At 54.5% G+C, this 18,322-nt stretch overlaps 1 protein-coding gene across 3 annotated transcripts; it reads left to right on the top strand.

The window, feature by feature from the left end:
• Positions 1–6,502: 6,502 nt before the first annotated feature.
• SH2D5 (SH2 domain containing 5) lies at positions 6,503–18,095 on the top strand. Of its 3 annotated transcripts, none has more exons than XM_057499805.1 (10): positions 6,503–6,575; positions 10,516–10,643; positions 10,975–11,058; positions 11,562–11,636; positions 12,514–12,660; positions 13,848–14,096; positions 14,257–14,428; positions 14,744–14,852; positions 15,213–15,476; positions 16,050–18,095. In XM_057499805.1, exons 2-10 carry the CDS (start codon positions 10,557–10,559, stop codon positions 16,624–16,626), a joined length of 1,764 nt encoding a protein of 587 aa, XP_057355788.1. In that variant the 5' UTR covers positions 6,503–6,575; positions 10,516–10,556; the 3' UTR covers positions 16,627–18,095. The 3 variants fall into 3 exon arrangements, with proteins under 3 accessions (XP_057355788.1, XP_057355790.1, XP_057355789.1); XM_057499807.1 differs by having other exon boundaries at positions 6,513–6,575; positions 10,442–10,643; positions 10,978–11,058; positions 15,317–15,476; positions 16,050–16,391; XM_057499806.1 differs by having other exon boundaries at positions 6,513–6,575; positions 10,442–10,643; positions 15,317–15,476; positions 16,050–16,391.
• Positions 18,096–18,322: the final 227 nt, after the last annotated feature.

Genomic DNA, 18,322 nt, shown 5'->3' with positions numbered 1-18,322 from the left:
TCATTCTCCACAAGATTCTTCAGTAGCTTTTCTGTTGGAAAAATTTTCTACCCTTGATTAAATTTATTAGCATCATTGTAACTGTTCCCGATTGCCAACAACTGGTATGTCAAAGACTTCAAAAGGCACCTTCTCAAGCCATTTTCCTAAAAAATTGCAAGTCCCTATCTTTTGGTATTATATATAAATGTGTAATAAACACTATTTGCTATTAAATCTTTGCTTAGCAAAAACATCTTTCTCTGTTGCCTTGAGTGTGTTTGATATAGTTGTGTTTGACCTATTAAATAATATAGTGACAATAATATTTAACACTAATTAAATTTCTTCTACATCTCAGACTACATTTATTATCTTGTTTAACCCCAGCAACCCTATGAGATGGCCATTGTTTATTATCCCCATTTTACAGAAAGGAAAACTGCAGTGTACAGAGTGAGATTCAGAAACTTGCCCCAGGTCATAGTTAAGTGGCAAAGCCAGAATTAAACCCAGGCATTCTGAATGCAGGGCTGCCTCTAGTTCTGTTCAGTTGACTCCCCTTGGCAATTTCTCAGGTTTCTGAACTCTTACCCTATAGCCCAATGACTCCATGTTCTATTCATAGGGAAGCAAGAACTCAAGAGTAGAGAGGATTTGGAAATAATATGAAATTATTGTTTGCTAATAGGAGTGTGGCTTTTTTTTTTTTATTAAGGTATCATTGATATATAATCTTACAAAGGTTTCACATGAGCAACGTTGTGGTTACTGCATTCACCCATATTATCAAGTCCCACACACACCCCATTGCAGACACTGTCCATCAGTGTAGTAAGATGTGTGGCTTCTGTTTTAAGAAGTTTGGTAAGATCTATTAGGATCAGATGTTGGATTAACAGGCATTGTTACCTAGGCTGCCCTGACACAAGTCACTCTCAACTCCTAGCCATGGGACACTTTCTGGTTTCCTCACAATTTACTTAAAACAGGCACATTCTTCCAGTTTACAGGATGCTGATATTTGGGAGAGCTTTTCCTTCAGAAACCACAGCTTCTATCAGAATGTTTATGTTGTTAAGTGAGCAGCTTTCTTTCTAACTCCAAACTGTAAACTTATACTCCATGAGGCCTACCAGGAGAAATTACAGAATAGGGATTGTCTGACAATTGAATTTTTTGGACATGATTTCTGCTTAGTAATCATGAGCTGGAATATTAGAAATCCTTGCTCTTACATTCATGATTCTGAAAGAAACCTTACTCATCTAGTCTCTTCTGCCTTCTCTGTCTGCTTTGTTTGCCAAATACCAACAGATACTCTTTCTAAACCCATAGCATTGCATAACATATTTACTCATCCATTTAAGTGCTGAAGAACTGTTGCTCTGATGAAATTCTCATGTAAAACCTAATCCCCGATGTTGCTTGTGTAACCTAACTAGCTAATGCAGTATGTAGAATAAGAAATTTTCATCAGTCCAAATGGAAATTGCTTGCTGTGGTCAGAGTACGTCACTCAGCTGAATATCCTAACGTCTGTAGCTGTGGTGCTGCTGCACACTGGTCCTGGGAGGTCATGTCACTTACCAGCCTGTGATCCAGCTGGGACACACGGAATCTCAGCCTTGGTTTCCTCGTCTGTAAAATAAAGGAATTCAAATCCACAATCCTTGTGTTTTTGTTTTTGTTTTTTAAAATAACCACCCAAAGGTAATGTGAGATTATCAAGTATCAGAAAAATAAAACCTTGTTCACTAAAATAGCACTAAGGCATTTTAAAATTTTAGGAAAGGCCTTTAGTTTTAGTAAGTGAACATTGAATTTTACAGCAGTTCAGTTTTGTATAAGTACCATTTGCTGTAGTTTCCTACTGCTAGGAAGTCACTATTTTAAATCTCCACAAATAAATTTTCAAAGATGTAAAATGGTCCCCAGATTTCAGAAGCAAATAAATTGAGCTCATTTTCCCCAAATTAAACATGTAACAAGTGATGGAGTTAGACATGCACCCGGCTTCCTTGGTAGACTTAATGAGCAATCACCTTAGCAGACTTGCAGATCGACAGCTCAGGCAGCAACATGGCAACAGGTTACGGGAGGGCCACAGTGTAAGATTGATGGGTAAGGTTAGCAGGTGGTTTTTGAAAAATACATTTTAAAATCAGTTTTAAACTGCTAGGAGCTTCCTTGTTAAAAGATGAGCAAGAGGGGAGGAAATGTACACAGCTTTGAGTTTCAGTTGCAAGGGATGCAGGAAAAAAGATGAGCCAGGTGGGCAAGAGATGTCTCTTCTAAGCTGGGGTCACCACTCGGTGTGCAATTTTTTTTTAATCTCCATTACATATTTACTAGCTTAGATTTTTCAGCATAGGTATTATTTTCAATAGTATTTGATAGTACCTGCCCTCTTTCTGAAATGCATCTCTAGACTCCTGTTTTGTCTCTGTCAACAGTCTCTAACAGGTGTTTCTGGGAGGCTGTCCTCTTTAGACCTGTACTTTCCAGTTGTGGAGGAACTGTGAGCCATTCCTCATGTCCCCGCTTCTCAAATGGTAACCAGATAAACACAATACGTATTTCTGGGGCACCTGTTTTATTCCAGAGTATATGGAGAGGGGGTGCCATCATGTTTGCAGTGATACTGAAACAAGAGTTAATAACAATGTCTTAGAAATCAAGCACCAGCAGAAGTGCCCATGCGCCCTCAAACTTGAGAAGCAGTACCCTGTGAGAGGGTGGGCCAGGTGCCCGCAGTCTGTCCCCTTTGGAACTAACAGTGCAACCTCAGGCAAGTCACTTAACCTCCTGATTCTCAAGTGGAAAAGAGAGTTGAAGTAGGTAACATTTTTCTAATCCTGTATCCTCCATATTTTTTGCCACCCAGAATTCACCAGGAAGAGGAATCTGGCTATAGAGTGTTGTGGCTTGCCTCTTGAATGGATTGGAGAGCAATCTTACCTCAATCATTATTATTAATTAGTCTGTTCGGACTGCTTAAAAAATTACTACAGACTGGATGGCAAACAGGTTATTCTCTCACAGTTTTGGAGTCTGTAAGTCCAAGGTGTCATCAGGGTTAATTCCTTGGAAGTCCAAGGAAAAGATTTCCAGACCGCTCCTTCGCTTGTGGACAGCCATCTTCCTGTGTCTTTAGATCATCTTCCCTCTGTATGTACCCAAACTTCCCCTTATAAGGACCGATCATATCGGATTAGGGCCCACCCTAATGACCTCAATTTTCTTTACCAACCATAGTTACAAACACAGGTTACATTCTGAGGTATTGGGGGTTAGGACTGCAACATATTAGAGAAGGGAACAATACAGCCCATAAAACGTCTTAGAATTTTTTAATTTCTGTTCAAGGCCACTTGGGGGGGTGCAATATGGGGGGTAAGTTGCAGGAACAGCCATGAGGACACACCTGAGAGAACAGAATCATGGTGCTCCAGGTTGAAAATAACACGGGGGATACTAGTGAGGAAACAGATGGAAGCACATGCTGCAAAACAAAAATGCCTTTACAGTTTTAGAAGACCATGCTACTGAACGTCCATCACTGGGAAAGTTACTAATTTTTGTACTGCCAGTCTCTGGAATATTACATGGCTATACAAAAAGAGAAAGAGAAAGAACTATATATTAACCTGAATGTCCATGATACATATTACTAGGTAAAGTATAAGTAAATTACATGATGTATGGTGTATAATGTGATCCATTTCTTAGAAATAAAGAACAACCTATCAAAAAGAAAAAAACAAACACATGGATGAGATGCTGTTGCAGGCTCACCAACTCGGCTCCAGTTTTCAGTCCTGTTGTTGGAGACTGGATTGGAAATGATGTGATGTTAATTCCCACTCACATTCAACTGGCAATCTCCAGATTCTGAGATTTCCGAGAAAAGGGAAGATTGTGGGAGCAAGTTCACACCTGTGTGGTTTAGTAACTGTCAACTGACTCATCAGGAAATACCAGGACATGGCCGTGTGCCCTAACAGTTCCAGGTATCATGACCCCACCACCCTAGCTCACCTTTTTTGCCATTTCTTCCCCTGCTTAATACTTTGGGCTTCCTGCAAAAGTGAGCCATTAATCCAATGGTTCAAGTTCCACACCTGATGGCTCCTGAGAGCTGGGTTGTCATGAATGTAGAATTAGATACATGGGGCAGATAAAGATGCAGTTGATGGCCACTTTGTGCTGCAGTCCTAAGCTGAACTAGGTCGGCTTGCCCACATGATGGCTGACACCCACTTAAGTTTGCTTCTTTAATAAAAACTCCTGCGTTTGTACAGAAATCTAAAGTACCATTAGCAAGGCTACATGCATGGTAGAAGCTTGGAGTTTCTGGGCATTTAGTGGCATTAGATCAAATGAATTTGCTGAAGGGACTAGCTCAGGTGGCCAGTTACATTAATCTGATACATAAATAAAAATGAAGGAATGAACTTCAAATGTATAAATGCATTTGGCTTTGAAACACTGTATTCCTGAGTGGACATAGAGACCAATAAAAAGTGGATCGTTGGTGTTCAGGAGTCAAGAGTCAATGTCGCATACATTTTTTACACATTCATCTTTCCAGATCTGTTTTTTGCGGCGTTTTTGTGTGTTTTATTGTAAACCTCTGTATCCCTGGGACCTAACCCAGTGCCTGCCATGAAAATTTTGATCCTCTGTCCTTGAGAAAGATTTATAAGGTGGAATTCTCCCTCTGGGTCTATTTCACTATCTGAATTTAATTCCTTGATCTTTTTTCATTTTGACCTGAAACAAATTCCTGTCACTGTTTTTTAAATTGTACACAACAGAAACTGAGAGCCAGTAGTAAATACAGTTGTAGCTTGTGTTTTTTCTCTAAATAGTCTCAAATGGGAACTAGGAATCTAGTAGCTGGCAGGTCCTCCATTTAAAATTTACTTTTCCAGAAAGCTAGTAAGAATTAACCTGGAGTTTCACAAACAGGGATTTTTGGAAAGCAGGACCAACTTGTACACCATCTAGATCCTTCTCATCACTGGACTCAAGGCTGTCACATGGCCTCAGTGAAGGGTTACCCAGAGCACTTACATGTGGAACTCAATAAACACTTGCATTCAACCATATACAAAAGAAACTTAAGAAGAAAAGCAAGCCTAATACCAGCTAATATTTACTGAGCTCTTCACTTACCATGGGTCAGGATCTGTGCCAAACACTTCACCCACATTAACTCACCAGAATCCTCATGTCCCTGAGTCAGGCACTACTAACAATACAGATGAGGCATGAATGGGCTGAAATGATAAGGGTGTTTGCCCAAAGTCCCACATCTAGTAAGATAAAGTGCCCAGGTTTGGGACCAAGCCTCTAACCATTACATGTCACTGCTGTCTCCAGATAGGGCGTCCAGATGCTCTGGGGAGAGAAGAGGAATGCTCGGTACACAGTTCTCCACCCAGAACTCCCCTGAGACCCTCAGACCCAAGCCAAGTTTCTCTCTGCTGTGCACACCTCTGTAAGGGTGCTCACCTTCTGGGGTGCAGCCTTTGCTCCCCCACTGGACTTGAGCCCCTGCGTCCTGGCTTTTCTGAGGTGTGGGGCATGGGCAGTTTCTGGTGTTTCTGCAGAATTCAGGTTTAATACACACCAAACGCTGGGCTGAATGAGGTTAGCTACCTATTTCTTTGCACCTACAAGGGTGCTTGGCCTGATGGGAACAAAAGTGCTCTCCAGCTCAAAGCCGTGGCTGACACTTCTGTCTGGATTGCTCACCAGTTTTCCCCCATCTAAGTGAATTTCCGTGTAACCCGAAGGACAGGGTCATGTCCAGGGCGCAGTGACCAGCGTTCATGCCGCGGCTTCTCCGTGCGGGCCCTGAGCTGGTCGGGCCGGTCAATCCTTGTGGGAGAACAGCCCGGCGGGAAGACGGTGAGGAAGAGGATGGGCGGCATGCCCTCGCCCCTGCCTCCTGAGGGTCCGGGTAGGAAGGGTGAGGCTGGCTTGGTTCCCGCAGAGGCCGGGGCCTGGGCGCGCTCATTCACCCGTCAGGACACCCACCACCGAACGCCTACTATGCTAATCCACCCGCACTGTTGTAAGAAGAGCGGGGTGATCAGCAAGAGTCGCGAGGGCTCTGCAGGGTTGGAGGAGTCACGGGTGGTCAGGGAAGGCGTCTCGGAGGAGGAGCTGCTGGAGACGCCGCCTGCGTGACGAGGAGGAGCCAGTTAGGCGGCGGGATGCGAAGGGCTCACCGAGGGGGGATCGTCAGCGGGGCCCGGGGCGCTCAGGGTCCCCGCCCGGCAGGCGGGTGGGGGCCTTGCCTCCTGCCCTTCGGGGCGTGGCGCCGGGCCGCGAGAGGGCGGGGGAGGTGCCAGGCCTTCGCGGCTGCCGATTGGGCGGTGCAGCCCAGGGGCGCTGCTCCGCGGGCGCCGATTGGTGGGCGAAGGCCGGGCGCCGCCGCCAGGTGATTCCGTGCTGGTTCCCGCGGCCACGTGGGGGGCGCGGGGGCTGGGGCGGCGGGGCGGGGCGGGAGGCGGAATCGGCGCGGCTGCGCCAGGGTCGCGGCGCGGAGCTGTAGCGACGAGGCTCGAGACGCTGCTGCCGCGGTGAGTGAGCGCCGGGGCGCCGAGCAGCGGCTGGGGCTCGCGGCTCTGCGGGAGCCGGGCCCGGTCCCCAGGCTCATTTAATGGGGTGGGGGGAGGTCTCGGATGGGGAGGGCCTCGCCCGTCGGTCCCTTCCCTCTGTCACCATCACCATCACCATCCATCACCTCCACCGTCCCTCCGCCAGCGCCTGCCGCTCGCCCCTGGTTCGGTCCAGGGAGTGTCTCTGGCCCGGGCCGGGGACTGTCAGCTGAAAGCCCTCCAGCGTTCCCCAGAAGTACAGGAAATGCGGGAGTAATAGCCCACGCCACGGAGCACCTTGTACCGCCCGGGCGCTAGCCTCGAACCTAAGTGGCCTTGGCCCCACTTAATCCTGAAAACAGCACTTCCCGCTCAGTGTCGTCTGGAGAGGCCGGCCTGGACCTCCCTGCATTAGATACGCCCCCACTACCCACGCAACTCATATCCTCCTCACCCTACTGTATTTTTCTCCAAATCCCTTACGCCCGGAAATGTTGTCTTCTGGTATGGTCCCCCCAGCCCAGGCTGGGGGCTCCACAAGGGCTGGGACTTCGTTTTTTTCACTTGGTCCATAGTCGCACTTGGAAATATTCTCAGGAGGAACAGATAAATGAACAGCCCCAAAGGCAGCTGCTGGTGCGATGCCCACTTTCCATTTGAGGAAATGAAGGCTAAGTGACTTGCCCAAGGTCACATTAGCCAACTTTGTGGACCCCACAATCCAGGAACTTCATCTTGCCCCCCTGGCTGTGTGGTCCACTCTCCACCCACCCTGTGGCCTAGGGCAGGTGGGCTTGGCAGAGGGGTTGTGTCGAGGTACAGCGGCTCTTATGTGCGGGCCACAGGCAGTGGAGGGCAGGCAGGTGACCACCAGGCTGCTCCGGCCTCCCCAGACCATCTGGCTTGGAAGGCAGCCAGAGGAAGCAGTTGTTTTGCTGATTGGTTCAGCCCTCAGCACCCAGGTGTTCTGGGCACCTGAATAGGCTGGGACCCAAGAAACTCCAAAGGTGGACACCCTGCTTACCTGAGGGAAGGGAGTCTGAGTAGAAGGGCATGGCCCTGGCCTGGGGAAGAGCCCTAGAGACCCAGGTTTACTTCCCTGCTCCCCACCTAGGCTGTGTGACCTTGGACAAGTGACTTCACTCCCCTGAGCCACCCTTTGCTGGCCAAAGCCTGAAGGCTGAGTGGTCCCCCAGGATGCTATAAAGGTGGATCCTCCCTGTGGCTCAACTATGGCAGAGTGCAGCAGAGGGCTCTCTGTTCTTGACCCTTGAGTCAAGTGAGCCCATCCAGTACCCTGTCTTTAAGCAGAGCTGCCGGGAAAACCTCAGAGAAGCAAGAGCCTCAGCCTCATTCCAAACGTGTCCCCTTAAGAAAGTTCTGGGCCTGCCAGCTGTGTAAAACCTCAGAAAAACAGCTCTGGTCCAAAGAGATAAGTGGGTGTTTATGGCTGGAATGGGCAAGCAGGCCTGTTTCTTCCAGGGCTAGGGTGAGCCTGATACCCTGCCTGGTCTCCTGACAGGTCCCAGCCCAGGGCCTGGGGCCGAGATGCGCTGTATTCCTCAAGATCCGGAGGGAAAGTGAGGAAAAGGGAGGAAGGGAGAAACCTCAGGGCATGGGGATGCATCAGGTGCTGGTGGGCGGGGAGGGGCCCTGTAGAGCGCCTGTGGCCTCCCTGCCCCCACCCCGCAGCAGGACCCTGGGGTGTGCCCAAGAAAGCGGCAGCCCAGGATCTGGAGGGAGGAGGCCGGCTGCAGCCCCGGACTCAGCGGTCTCGGCGTGTGTGAGCGCGGTGTGTGCACGCGGCTCCCTCCCGTCTTACGCGCCGGCCGCTCCGGCCGCCTCCCCTCCTCTCCAGTCTCTGCTTCCCCGTGGTTGGCTGCCTTTCCCTCCCTCCCTTTCGGCCCGCTGTGCTTTGGTCTTGGCCTCCGCTGTTCCCCACCGCCGGTGGGTGCAGGGTCCCAGCCTAGGACGTGATGGGAGTTAAAACGTGAGCTCACTGGAAGCCCCATCCCTGTCCCTGCAGCTGGGGCCGTGTAACTTTGTGCCAGTTACTCACCTAAGTTTGCTTTATTTAAACAAAAAACAAACAACAGGTAAAGGACATGATGTGAAAAATGACCAGGGTCAAAAAGTGGAGGGGTGTGAGGGCCCAGGAAAGCAGGAGGGAGGGGGTGCAGGAGGGAGGATCCAGGGAGGCTTCAGGGGCCGCTGTGGCCTCTGTTTTCTGGCTCTTCCTGCGCTGGCTGGTCCCCACCGGAGTGGATTGCTGCCGATGCCCCCGCCCTGGCCGGAGCCCGGGACCGAGGGTCACGCAGGCAGAGGCAGGAGCTGTTCTGGGCCCTTGACTCTGAGAGTGTCAGTTCTGAAGCACCCACACCCTCCTCCAGGGCATGCCCGGGACACACCCATTTCCTGCCCAGCCCCTGGGCTGTCTCCCGCAGGAATCATGGCCCCCAGGTAGGCCTCCCCTTCTGCCTCGCCCTCCCAGATGCGGGTCTCTATGAGGCCTGGCCTGGTGCTCCGAGGGCACTGGAAGTGGCCAGACCTCTCTGTCCTCCCTGCTCCCTCCCGGACAGCAGGCTTTGGGGGTCCCCCATTCCCTGTGAGGTCTTACTTGAGCATCACTCTGGCACCGTGCTGGGTGCCTGCTCCTCCCTGCAGTTCTCATGGACTCCTCACATTATCCCAGGTTTGGGGGTGAGGAATGGAGGCTCAGAGACATGAGGCAGCTTGCCTACAGTCACACAGAATTTGGACCCAAGTCTCTCTGATCCCAAGTGCAGTGACTATGAGTAGCCTGGTGAGACAGAGCCATCCATGACAGGAGACGGAGGTGAGGGTCTAAACTGGCCCCCAGAAAGACTGAGGGACTTTGGGGACCCAGCAGAGGATGTGAGCCATTCTTTCTCGTGATGCTGTTGGGCACCTGCTGTGGTCCTGAGCTCTAATAGGGAGTAAGCGCTCCCCCTGCCCTTGAGGGCTGTCTAGAAAGGGGAGCAGCCTCCTCTCCTTCACTGGTGGGTCAGGGAGAAAGGCCCCAGGAAGGTCCAGAGCCTGGGCTGGGCTGGAAGGGGGACCCCCAGTGCCCCAGCGACCATCGTCCACCTTCCCTTTGTCCCGACTGGGCACCAGCACACTGCCTGGCTGGGGGCTGGGGCTTCAGGCAGGGGATGGAGTCAGGCTGGCCAAGTGAGCCAGGGGCTTGGTAAGCAGTTCCCCGGCCTCATCAGCTCTGGGTACCCGGATCTATGACCAGTCCATGGGCACCCCCAAAGACTACAGAGCGCCTGCCCTGGAATCTGCTGTAGCTCCCCTCTGCCCAAGGGCAGAACCTAAATTCCCTTCATGTGCTATTAAGGCAGATCCCCGCCTGGCTCCCCCTGATGTTCCATAAGGTCCACCTGAGGCCCCAGAGCTTTCCTTCCTCATGCTTCTGCAGACACACCCCTCCTCTCGGGCGGGGTCTTCCTAGGCTGCCTCCCTTAAGTCCGGCACTTTGTGGAACCGTAAGCTGGTTCCATGTCTATAACCCCACCTGGGCCAGAGCGTAGGGGTGGCAGTGTTTGATCCAGGGTGTGGCTGCCACACCTCTTCCTTCCCCCAAACCTCCCTCCTACTGAGATCTTCCCAGCTGCATCACCCAACCTGCATTTCATTTCCTTTCTGCTTTATCACCATCCAGCATATTTCATATCTTAACATGTAGTTTGTCGTCTTCCTCCCCAGCAAGAATGTTGGTTCCGTGAGGGCTGGAGAGAGTTTGTCATTTTGCTCAGGGCTGTGTGTCCCGTGTGCTCAGGACACAGCCTGGCACACAGCAAGCGCTCACTGAGGATCTGTTGCAGGAAGGAACTCACCTCTCATGGGGAGCACTGTTGCTAGCCTGCCTGGGATCCAGCCTTCTCACTGGCCTTTGCAGCTTCTGTCCTACGGAGCTTGAAGCTGGGCGCACTGGGGACCATGCAGAAGGCTGGGGCCCGGGGCCGGAGGGCCTCTGACTGTGGCCCTGCCCCTCACCGGCCCAGGTGCATCACCAAATTTGCCCAGGTGGGTGAGGCCACCCCATGGATGTGCTCGGGTGGGTGGTGACTGGGTGGCAGTTCCTGGGGAGTAGGCAGGAGCTATGGGGAGCACCTATTTCCATGCCCCAGGCTCTGGAATGTGCATGCATGCGCAGATGGGAGCTGGAGTCTCAGGGGAGCTGGGTGGCTTGACCAAGTCACCTGCAGGAAAGGAGTAGAGCCAGGATTCCCAAGTCCAGTGCTCACCTACTTGACAAAGCAGAGTGTGTGTCTGGTGGGGGGGAATTTGGAAGTTGGGGATCAGGAGCCATGGGCCTGACTCCCCTGCCTCCCTCCTACCCCAACCCACCCCCAAGCAGTATGTGGGTTCTTTCCCCGTGGATGACCTGGACACCCAGGAGAGCGTGTGGCTGGTGCAGCAGCAGCTGTGGGCACTGAAGGTAGGGCCGGGAGCTGGGGAGGGCACAGCTCTGGTGGAGTCCGCAGCCTTGGAAGGTTAGGCTGAGAATGGCCCCTGCGACCATCTGATCCTCCTCACCCCGCAGTCACTGAGACAGAGCGCATGAGCCCCAGGGAGGGGCAGGACCCAAGCCCTTCTGAGAAGGGGGCACAACGAGGCCCACATCCAGGCTCCTGGAGCCACGCCCCTCTATGCCCAGGGAGCCCCTTCCCCTGGGCAGTCGTGGCCTGTGCTTCTGGGTGGAAACCATGGGTGGGAGATGTCGGGCGTGGTCACAACGCAGCCAGCTATGACCCCGGATGTGGGGCAGTCTGCAGGAGCCAGCCACGCCTCCACGCCTCCGGGGCAGGGGTCCACAGTCTAGGGCTCAGCCCCCTGGCAGGTGTGTGGAGCTGGCTGACCGGCCTGTGGTGACTGGTGCTGAGGCTGGGTGAGGGTGGACCTGGGGGGTAATCCTGCCCCCACCAACTCTTTCCCACCCAGGACTGTCCCCGACGCCGGGCCGTCATCCTGAAATTCAGCCTTCAGGGCCTCAAGATCTACAGCGGGGAGGGTGAGGTAGGAGCCCGTGGGGGGGAAGGGGAGGCCTGGACTGGACAGGTGTCCGACTCCCTCAGGACGCACTTGCCTCCCACCAGGCCCTGAACAGCCCCTGGAGCTTCCCTGGCCTGCTCTGGGGCTGGGGACAGCCTCTCTCCAAGGGCCCCCAAGGCACATTCAGGCAACAGTTTCTCCTCCGCACACCCCGCCGCCGGCCCTCTAAGGTCTCTAGGGGCCCCATCCTGGCCTGAGCATCAGGACCATCCAGCCCCGTGACATTTTCGCCGGTGCCTGGGCTGCGGCCAGCCTCCCATGCCTGTGGAGCAGCAGCTGGACTCAGGCTGGAGGCCACTGGGAGCCGCTGCTCCGCCACCTGTCCTCCTCCTGGGGAAGCCAGCGTCTGCACAACACGAACCTCACGCTGGGCAGTGTGCCCCACAACTCCGGGCGCCACTCACCTAACACTGTGGTGCAAACGCTGTCCCAGAGCTGTGCATCAGAGGCCCTGGGGTCAGGTTCTGGGCCACGGGCATGAAGTCTCATTGACCCCCACCAACAAGCCCCATCAGAGGGGTCTACGCCCACTTAACACTTGCTACAAGAGAGCTTAGAGGGTGTACTCACCCGCCCAGGTCACAGGAGTGTGAGTGGCCCCCAGTTCCCTAACGAGGATGTGTCAGTCCCAGCTGGTGAACGTCTGCCGGGAGGGGGGAGCCAGTGGTCCAAGCCCAGGGGCCATAGGAAGGATGAGGGTTGTGCTTTGAAGTGGGGTTTGGACAGGTCCGGAAGGAGGGAAGAGTTCTTCCCCTCAGGAGCCGGGTGGGCCTGGGAGGGCTGGCAGCTGCAGGCCAGCTGGAGGGTCTGCTGGAAGCCCTCAGGCCTGCTGCCTCCCCAGGTGCTCCTGATGGCTCACGCCCTGAGGCGCATACTCTACTCCACCTGGTGCCCAGCTGACTGCCAGTTTGCCTTCATGGCCCGGAACCCCCGGAGCCCAGCCAGCAAGCTCTTCTGCCACCTCTTCGTGGGCAGCCAACCTGGAGAGGTATCTGGAGCCCAGGGCACGGGGACCTCCGCTGAGGCTGGGGTAGGGGTGCGCTGTGCATCAGCAGGTGTTCCAGGGACCAAGGCCTTGTGGGCCTTAGCTAAAGGCATCTGGGCCCCTCCAGCCATGCACCCTTGGCCACACCCGCTCCTGTGGCTCTGCCCACTGAGGACTCCTCAAAAGCGAGTCAGTGGTCTCCACACTGCTCCTGCTGCCCTCTGCCTGGAATTGTTTCCCTTCTCATCCTGGTACACCTCCAGCTTGCCCTTCGAAGCTTAGCTCAAGTGTCTTAGAAGCCCATCTTGAGTCCTCTAGGCCTCTGCTTCTTTTTTTGGAGTCCTGTCACATGCACTCTATCTTGGTCTGTCCCTAATGACAGACACTGGAATTCTTTAAGAACAGAGGCTGGGTCCAGGTCTTGAACTGTGGTGGTGCTTGGCCCCGTGGAGTAGTGGGTGGGCAGGAAGATACCCCAAGTCAAAGCCAGTATGACGGCCATGAACCACAGCCTTGGCAGCCAACCACTTGGCAAGCTGAGTCTGGGTTTGGTTCTGTCCAGCAAGCATTTGCTGTCACCCCTGTACGTCAAGTTCTGTGCTGGCTACTGGAGTAGCAGGTGGCTGAGACACGGCCCTTGATCTTCCGGAGCTCACGGTTCTGTGTTGGGCTGGATGTGTGTGTGTGTCAGGTAGCATGTGCTGGCCCCAGAGAGCTGGGCCTACCCTGGGGCCTTTCTGTGCTCCATTTCATTAAAGGAACACAGGGAGGTGGGGATGAGGAAACCAAAGCACAGAGGGCCATATTCTCCCCAGAGTCACCCAACAGCTCCTAGGTAACAGGATTGGATCCCAGCTTCTGTGACTCAGGACCTGGGCTCTTAGGTCCTCCTCTAAGAGGATGGAGACAGTGTACAGGGTAGGGGGTGGGGTAGGATTGCATTCAGCCTGTGTATTCCCAGCTCCAAGCTCAGTGCCTGGAATAAAGCAGATGCTCAGTCATTATTAATGAGTAAAGGAAGCTGGTAGGGGAGGCTGCATGGTGGTGAGGTTTTGAGGGATAAGTAGGAGTTTTCCAAGGAGGAATGGGGAAGAACAGCCCAAGTCAAGGGGCTGCATACACCAAATGGTGAGTGGGTTGATGCCTAAAGATTTCCCCAGGAAACTGAGCCCACTCTCCTCCCCGCCCAGGTCCAGATCCTGCACCTGCTACTCTGCCGCTCCTTCCAGCTTGCTTACCTCTTACAGCACCCTGATGAGCGGGCACAACCTGAGTCGTGCCTCGGTCCTACAGGGGATGTGCCCCTGAAGCCACTGTCCAGCCCAGGGGGCCCCCCTGGCCTAGTACGGGAGCCCTTCAGCCGTGATCAGCTCTCACAGAACGTTCACGCACTGGTCTCCTTCCGGCGACTGCCGGCGGAGGGGCCTCTGGGCAGTGGGGTATGCAGCACCCTGGCCTGGGAGTGGGCAGCGGACAAGGGAGCTGGGTGAGGGTGTGCAGGTCACATGGGGATGCCAGACTCCAGTGGGAGGGGGCTTCATCTGACCTGACACAGCTGGGTCTGAGGCTGCCTATGGACCCTTTTTGGTGCCCTAAAAGGAGCTGCCAGAGTTGGCAGGCCGTGGGGGCGCCCGCCATGCCCGCCTGGGGAATCCCTACTGCTCGCCCACGCTGGTGCGCAAGAAGGCCATTCGCAGCAAGGTGATCCGCTCTGGGGCTTACCGCGGCTGCACCTACGAGGCCCAGCTGCAGCTGTCTGCTCGGGAGGCCTGTGAGTTGCAGCTGGGGTGGGCCTGTGGGCGCCCATGTGGGTGTGAGAGGGTGGGCCTGAGGCCCGTTCCTCCAAGGCTGTGCCAGGGAGTTCACCTGGGTGAGCCCTGGGCCTGCATGCCCGGGACCGCACAGGGCAGATGGCATAGCTGAGGCTGTGCTTTACCTGGCGGGGGCTGAGTGGGTGTATGCCTGTGTGTGGTGTATCTTTTGGGGGATGTGGATGGGAGCCTGCTGGGAGGCTTGGCGAGGAGACAGTGTGGGAGTGGGCAGGGAGGGCATGGCTCTCTCCTTCTGACCCCTGGGTTGTCCTTAGTTCCCGCAGAGTGGGAGGCATGGCCCCAGGGTACTGGTGGCCCCTGGTGCCTGGTGGAGAGCGAGGGCAGCCTGACAGAGAACATCTGGGCCTTTGCTGGCATCTCCAGGTAGGAGGGGCTTGGCCTGGCCAGGTGGGTGGAGAACTAGGCAGTGGGGTCTCCAGGGCCCTGACAGGTGCACGTTGCTGTGCAAGGGCAGAGCACCCCTGACTTCGGTGATCCCAGGCCGGGGACTTCACCATCCTGGGCCTCGGTGTTCTCAACTGTAAAGTGGGGATAATGAAAGGACCTTCACCGCAGGTGTGTGGAGAGGATCAAGTGAGGTCATCCCAGTGAAGCCCTCAGCACCTGGCCTGTCACAGGCAGCAGCTCCTTAAAATACTCTCCTGACTGGGTCTTAAAGTTGTCAGCAATTAGGGACCCCTTAGAAACCTTTGGAAAGGAAGTCTAAAAGTGTGCTTTCCTCAGGGGCGTACCCTGGGTCAGGCTCTGCGTCTCCGTAATGCCAGGGGGGCAGCCTGAGGCTGGGTCCAGAATAGGGGGCCTGCCCTCAGCGCCCCCTGCCCTCCCAGACCCAGTGCCCTCACTCTGCTGCGGACAGACGTGCTTGGGGCCTTCCTGCTGTGGCCTGAGCCGGGCGCCCCTGGCCAGTGGTGCCTGTCTGTGCGGACGCAGTGCGGCGTGGTCCCCCACCACGTCTTCCGCAACCACCTGGGCCGCTACTGCGTGGAGGTGAGTGTCCCACCGGCCCACCCCGCCTCTGGCCCTCAAGCCACGCCCCCTTCCAAGACCTGAGGTCCTGAGCCTCTTGGCCTCCTCCTCCTCCTGCCCCCTTACCCAACTCACGTCAGGCTCCTTTGTCATTGGCCCCGCAGTGCCCTCTCCAGCTGGGGCTTTCAGAGGGTTCCTCCAATGGGGTCCTGGGCTAGGGTCGTGCCTTAACATTTCCATAGGAATCCCGGCTTTTAAAAGTCCTGCGTTCCCACACCCTAACGCATCTTTTAGCAGAGGAAGAAACTGACTCAGAGAGGGTAGGGTCTGGCCTAAGCTCACACAGCCTCTTGAGTCTCCTGGTGTGGAGTCTTGGCCTGACCAGGGACAGGGTGTGTGCCCTTACAAACAAGCTGAAAGCCTCAGTCCCGTCCAGCCAGAGGAGAGGAAACGGGGTCTGGTTCTGTGGTGAGCAGGACAGTGACCTCTCTGAGCTTGAATTTCCTCCTTTCCAAAGTGGGGCGGGATGCCTTGTGAGGGGTGGTGGGTGCCACGGGGCAAGGGAAGCTGGAGCTGAAGCCCCTCCCTCCCCAGCACCTGCCGGCTGAGTTCCCCAGCCTGGAGGCCCTGGTGGAGCACCACGCTGGGACGGAGCGCAGCCTATTCTGCTCCCTCGACATGGGCCGCCGGAACCCCGGCTATGAGGAGCAGGACAGCGGGCCGGAGGGCAGGCCCCCCCGGACACTCCGGCCCCTTGGCCATGCCGAGTCCGAAGCTGAGCCTCAGGGCCTGGGCTAGCAGGCTGGGTCCCATGCCCACGGCCCCTCCGCACCCTGGCTCGGGGGCCTCTGCAGGCCTCTCTGCCCTTCTTCCACCCCTCTGGTCACCAGTTCCATCCACTGCCCCTTGGACCAGTCTTCCATCACTTCACTGCCGGGGGGGCGGGGGGAGCTCTGAGATTGGGGGTGGCCAGTGGCTTCTCACGGGGCATGTGGCCCACATCGCAGGAGGGGCAGGTGGAGCTCCAGGCTTCCATTCACTTGCTGGGCGACTGGATGCTTATCGTCTCTGGGCCTCACTTTACTTAGGAGAGGAGCTTCCTGAGGTGGCCAGGAAGGTTTGTTCGTGCTGGAAGTGTAGCCCTCTCCTAGGGAGTCTGCAGAGTGCCTGACTGAGGCCGCCAAGCATGTGAGGGAGGCGAAGACTGGGGCTGAGACACCTTCTCCATGAGGGAAAGTGAGGACACAGTGGAATTTGTGGGCATGGCGACGGGTCGAGCCACCTCCAAGCGGACAGAACACAGACTGTTTCTCACGTCATCTGAGGTGAAAGGAGTTGAGTTCTGAGGAGGGGGCGGTTAGGAGGGTGCAGAAGGGGTAGAACGGATGAAGCCGGGACACCCAAAGCCCATGGCAGGTGTACACAACGTGTGTACAGAGAGCACCAGCAGACAGGGCTGAGAAGGCTGGTTCATCTCCACTCAGAACCACAGGGTTGTGATGCCTGCTTTCCTGGAAGGGATGCCCCTGTCCCATCCCCACTCCCACACCCCTGACAGCCACCAAGACACACACACACATGCTCATTTCCCTTGTCCATTTGGGAGAAGACGCTGTATGATTCCGGCATTTCGCTTAGTGTGGCACCGACCATACCTATAAGGGGCCACCTCACTGAGCCTGCTTCAGTCAGTGAAGTGAGGGGCCTTGGCCTTAGCGGGGAGTGGGGTCCAGGGAAATGATTCAGGTCTAAGGCCGTGGCCCTGCTGTGACTGACAGACTCCTTTATAAGTAAACTTGGTAGACGGACATGAATCTACCGAATTAAGTTAGGGAGCAAGTCCACTTGGGATGAACCTGTATTCCTGAGGTGGAGGCCTAGTTGTGAGTCGGGGGGCTGCCCTGTCCATCTGAGAATGGGGTGTGACCGTTCAGTGCCTTGAAAGTGAGATTTCTAACCCCTGGAAATAGGTTAGAAGGGAGACACCCTAATAGGTGAGGGAGACGGGGGACCCTAGGCAGGCCAGGCCTGGTGTTTCCAGCTTACAACCCCCAGCCCAGGAAAGGGTCTTGGCTGGGGAACTTGTCAGTTTTATCACAAGGGATAGGAGGAGGCTTCCTTTGGGGGCTCTTTCCACTAGAACTGCAGCAACGGTTTTTATACTGAATGTGAGTGGAAACCCAGGACTCATCTTATGGCCATTTCTGCACTGAGCAAAGCTGGGTCCTGGGCAAAGCCCTGGTCTCTAGTAGGAGGCCACAGCCTCACATTTTCCTGGCAAGAAGAGGCGTTTGGTGGTGATAAGCTGTCCAGGATTACAGCACTGGAGATGCATATTGAAGAAGACCTGGTGACTGGTCCAGACTTAGACCAAAGCTTACCTCTATGAGGGAAGGGTTTTGTGGGGCAAATTATCCATGTGGACAAGGTATCGGGAATGTTCCCAAAACACTTTAACATTCCTCCACACAGCGTTCATCATGTGCCACAAATAGGGCAAGGTTTTTGACCTACGTGTGCAGATGCCTCGGTGTCTTAATTATAGACGACAGTTTTCTCTTTGTTCCAACTAGCACCACCTGGGTAGCCCAGCTCTTCTTACTGTGTGGATTTGAAACGAATAAAATGCATTTCTTCAGATCATCCAGTACTGACTGTTTCTTACAAAGGCGAGGAGGCCTTTGCCCAGTTTGCCTGTTCTGTTTTTGTCAGTCACATCTTCAGCTGTGCTGCCTGGTGAGCCAGACAGAGATCTTGTCCTCGGGGGCTCTGCCTGTCCTGAAAGAATCTGGTGGGTAGATTTATTCAAATCATGTCTCTTCTGCTTCAAACATTCAGTGGGTATTTCCTGTAGGAAAAAGTCTCAA

Source organism: Manis pentadactyla, chromosome 4, assembly GCF_030020395.1.
Source record: "Manis pentadactyla isolate mManPen7 chromosome 4, mManPen7.hap1, whole genome shotgun sequence".
Lineage (NCBI taxonomy): Eukaryota > Metazoa > Chordata > Mammalia > Pholidota > Manidae > Manis > Manis pentadactyla.
The sequence above is the reverse complement of the archived record's forward strand: the minus strand, read 5'-3'. Positions and strand labels throughout refer to the sequence as shown.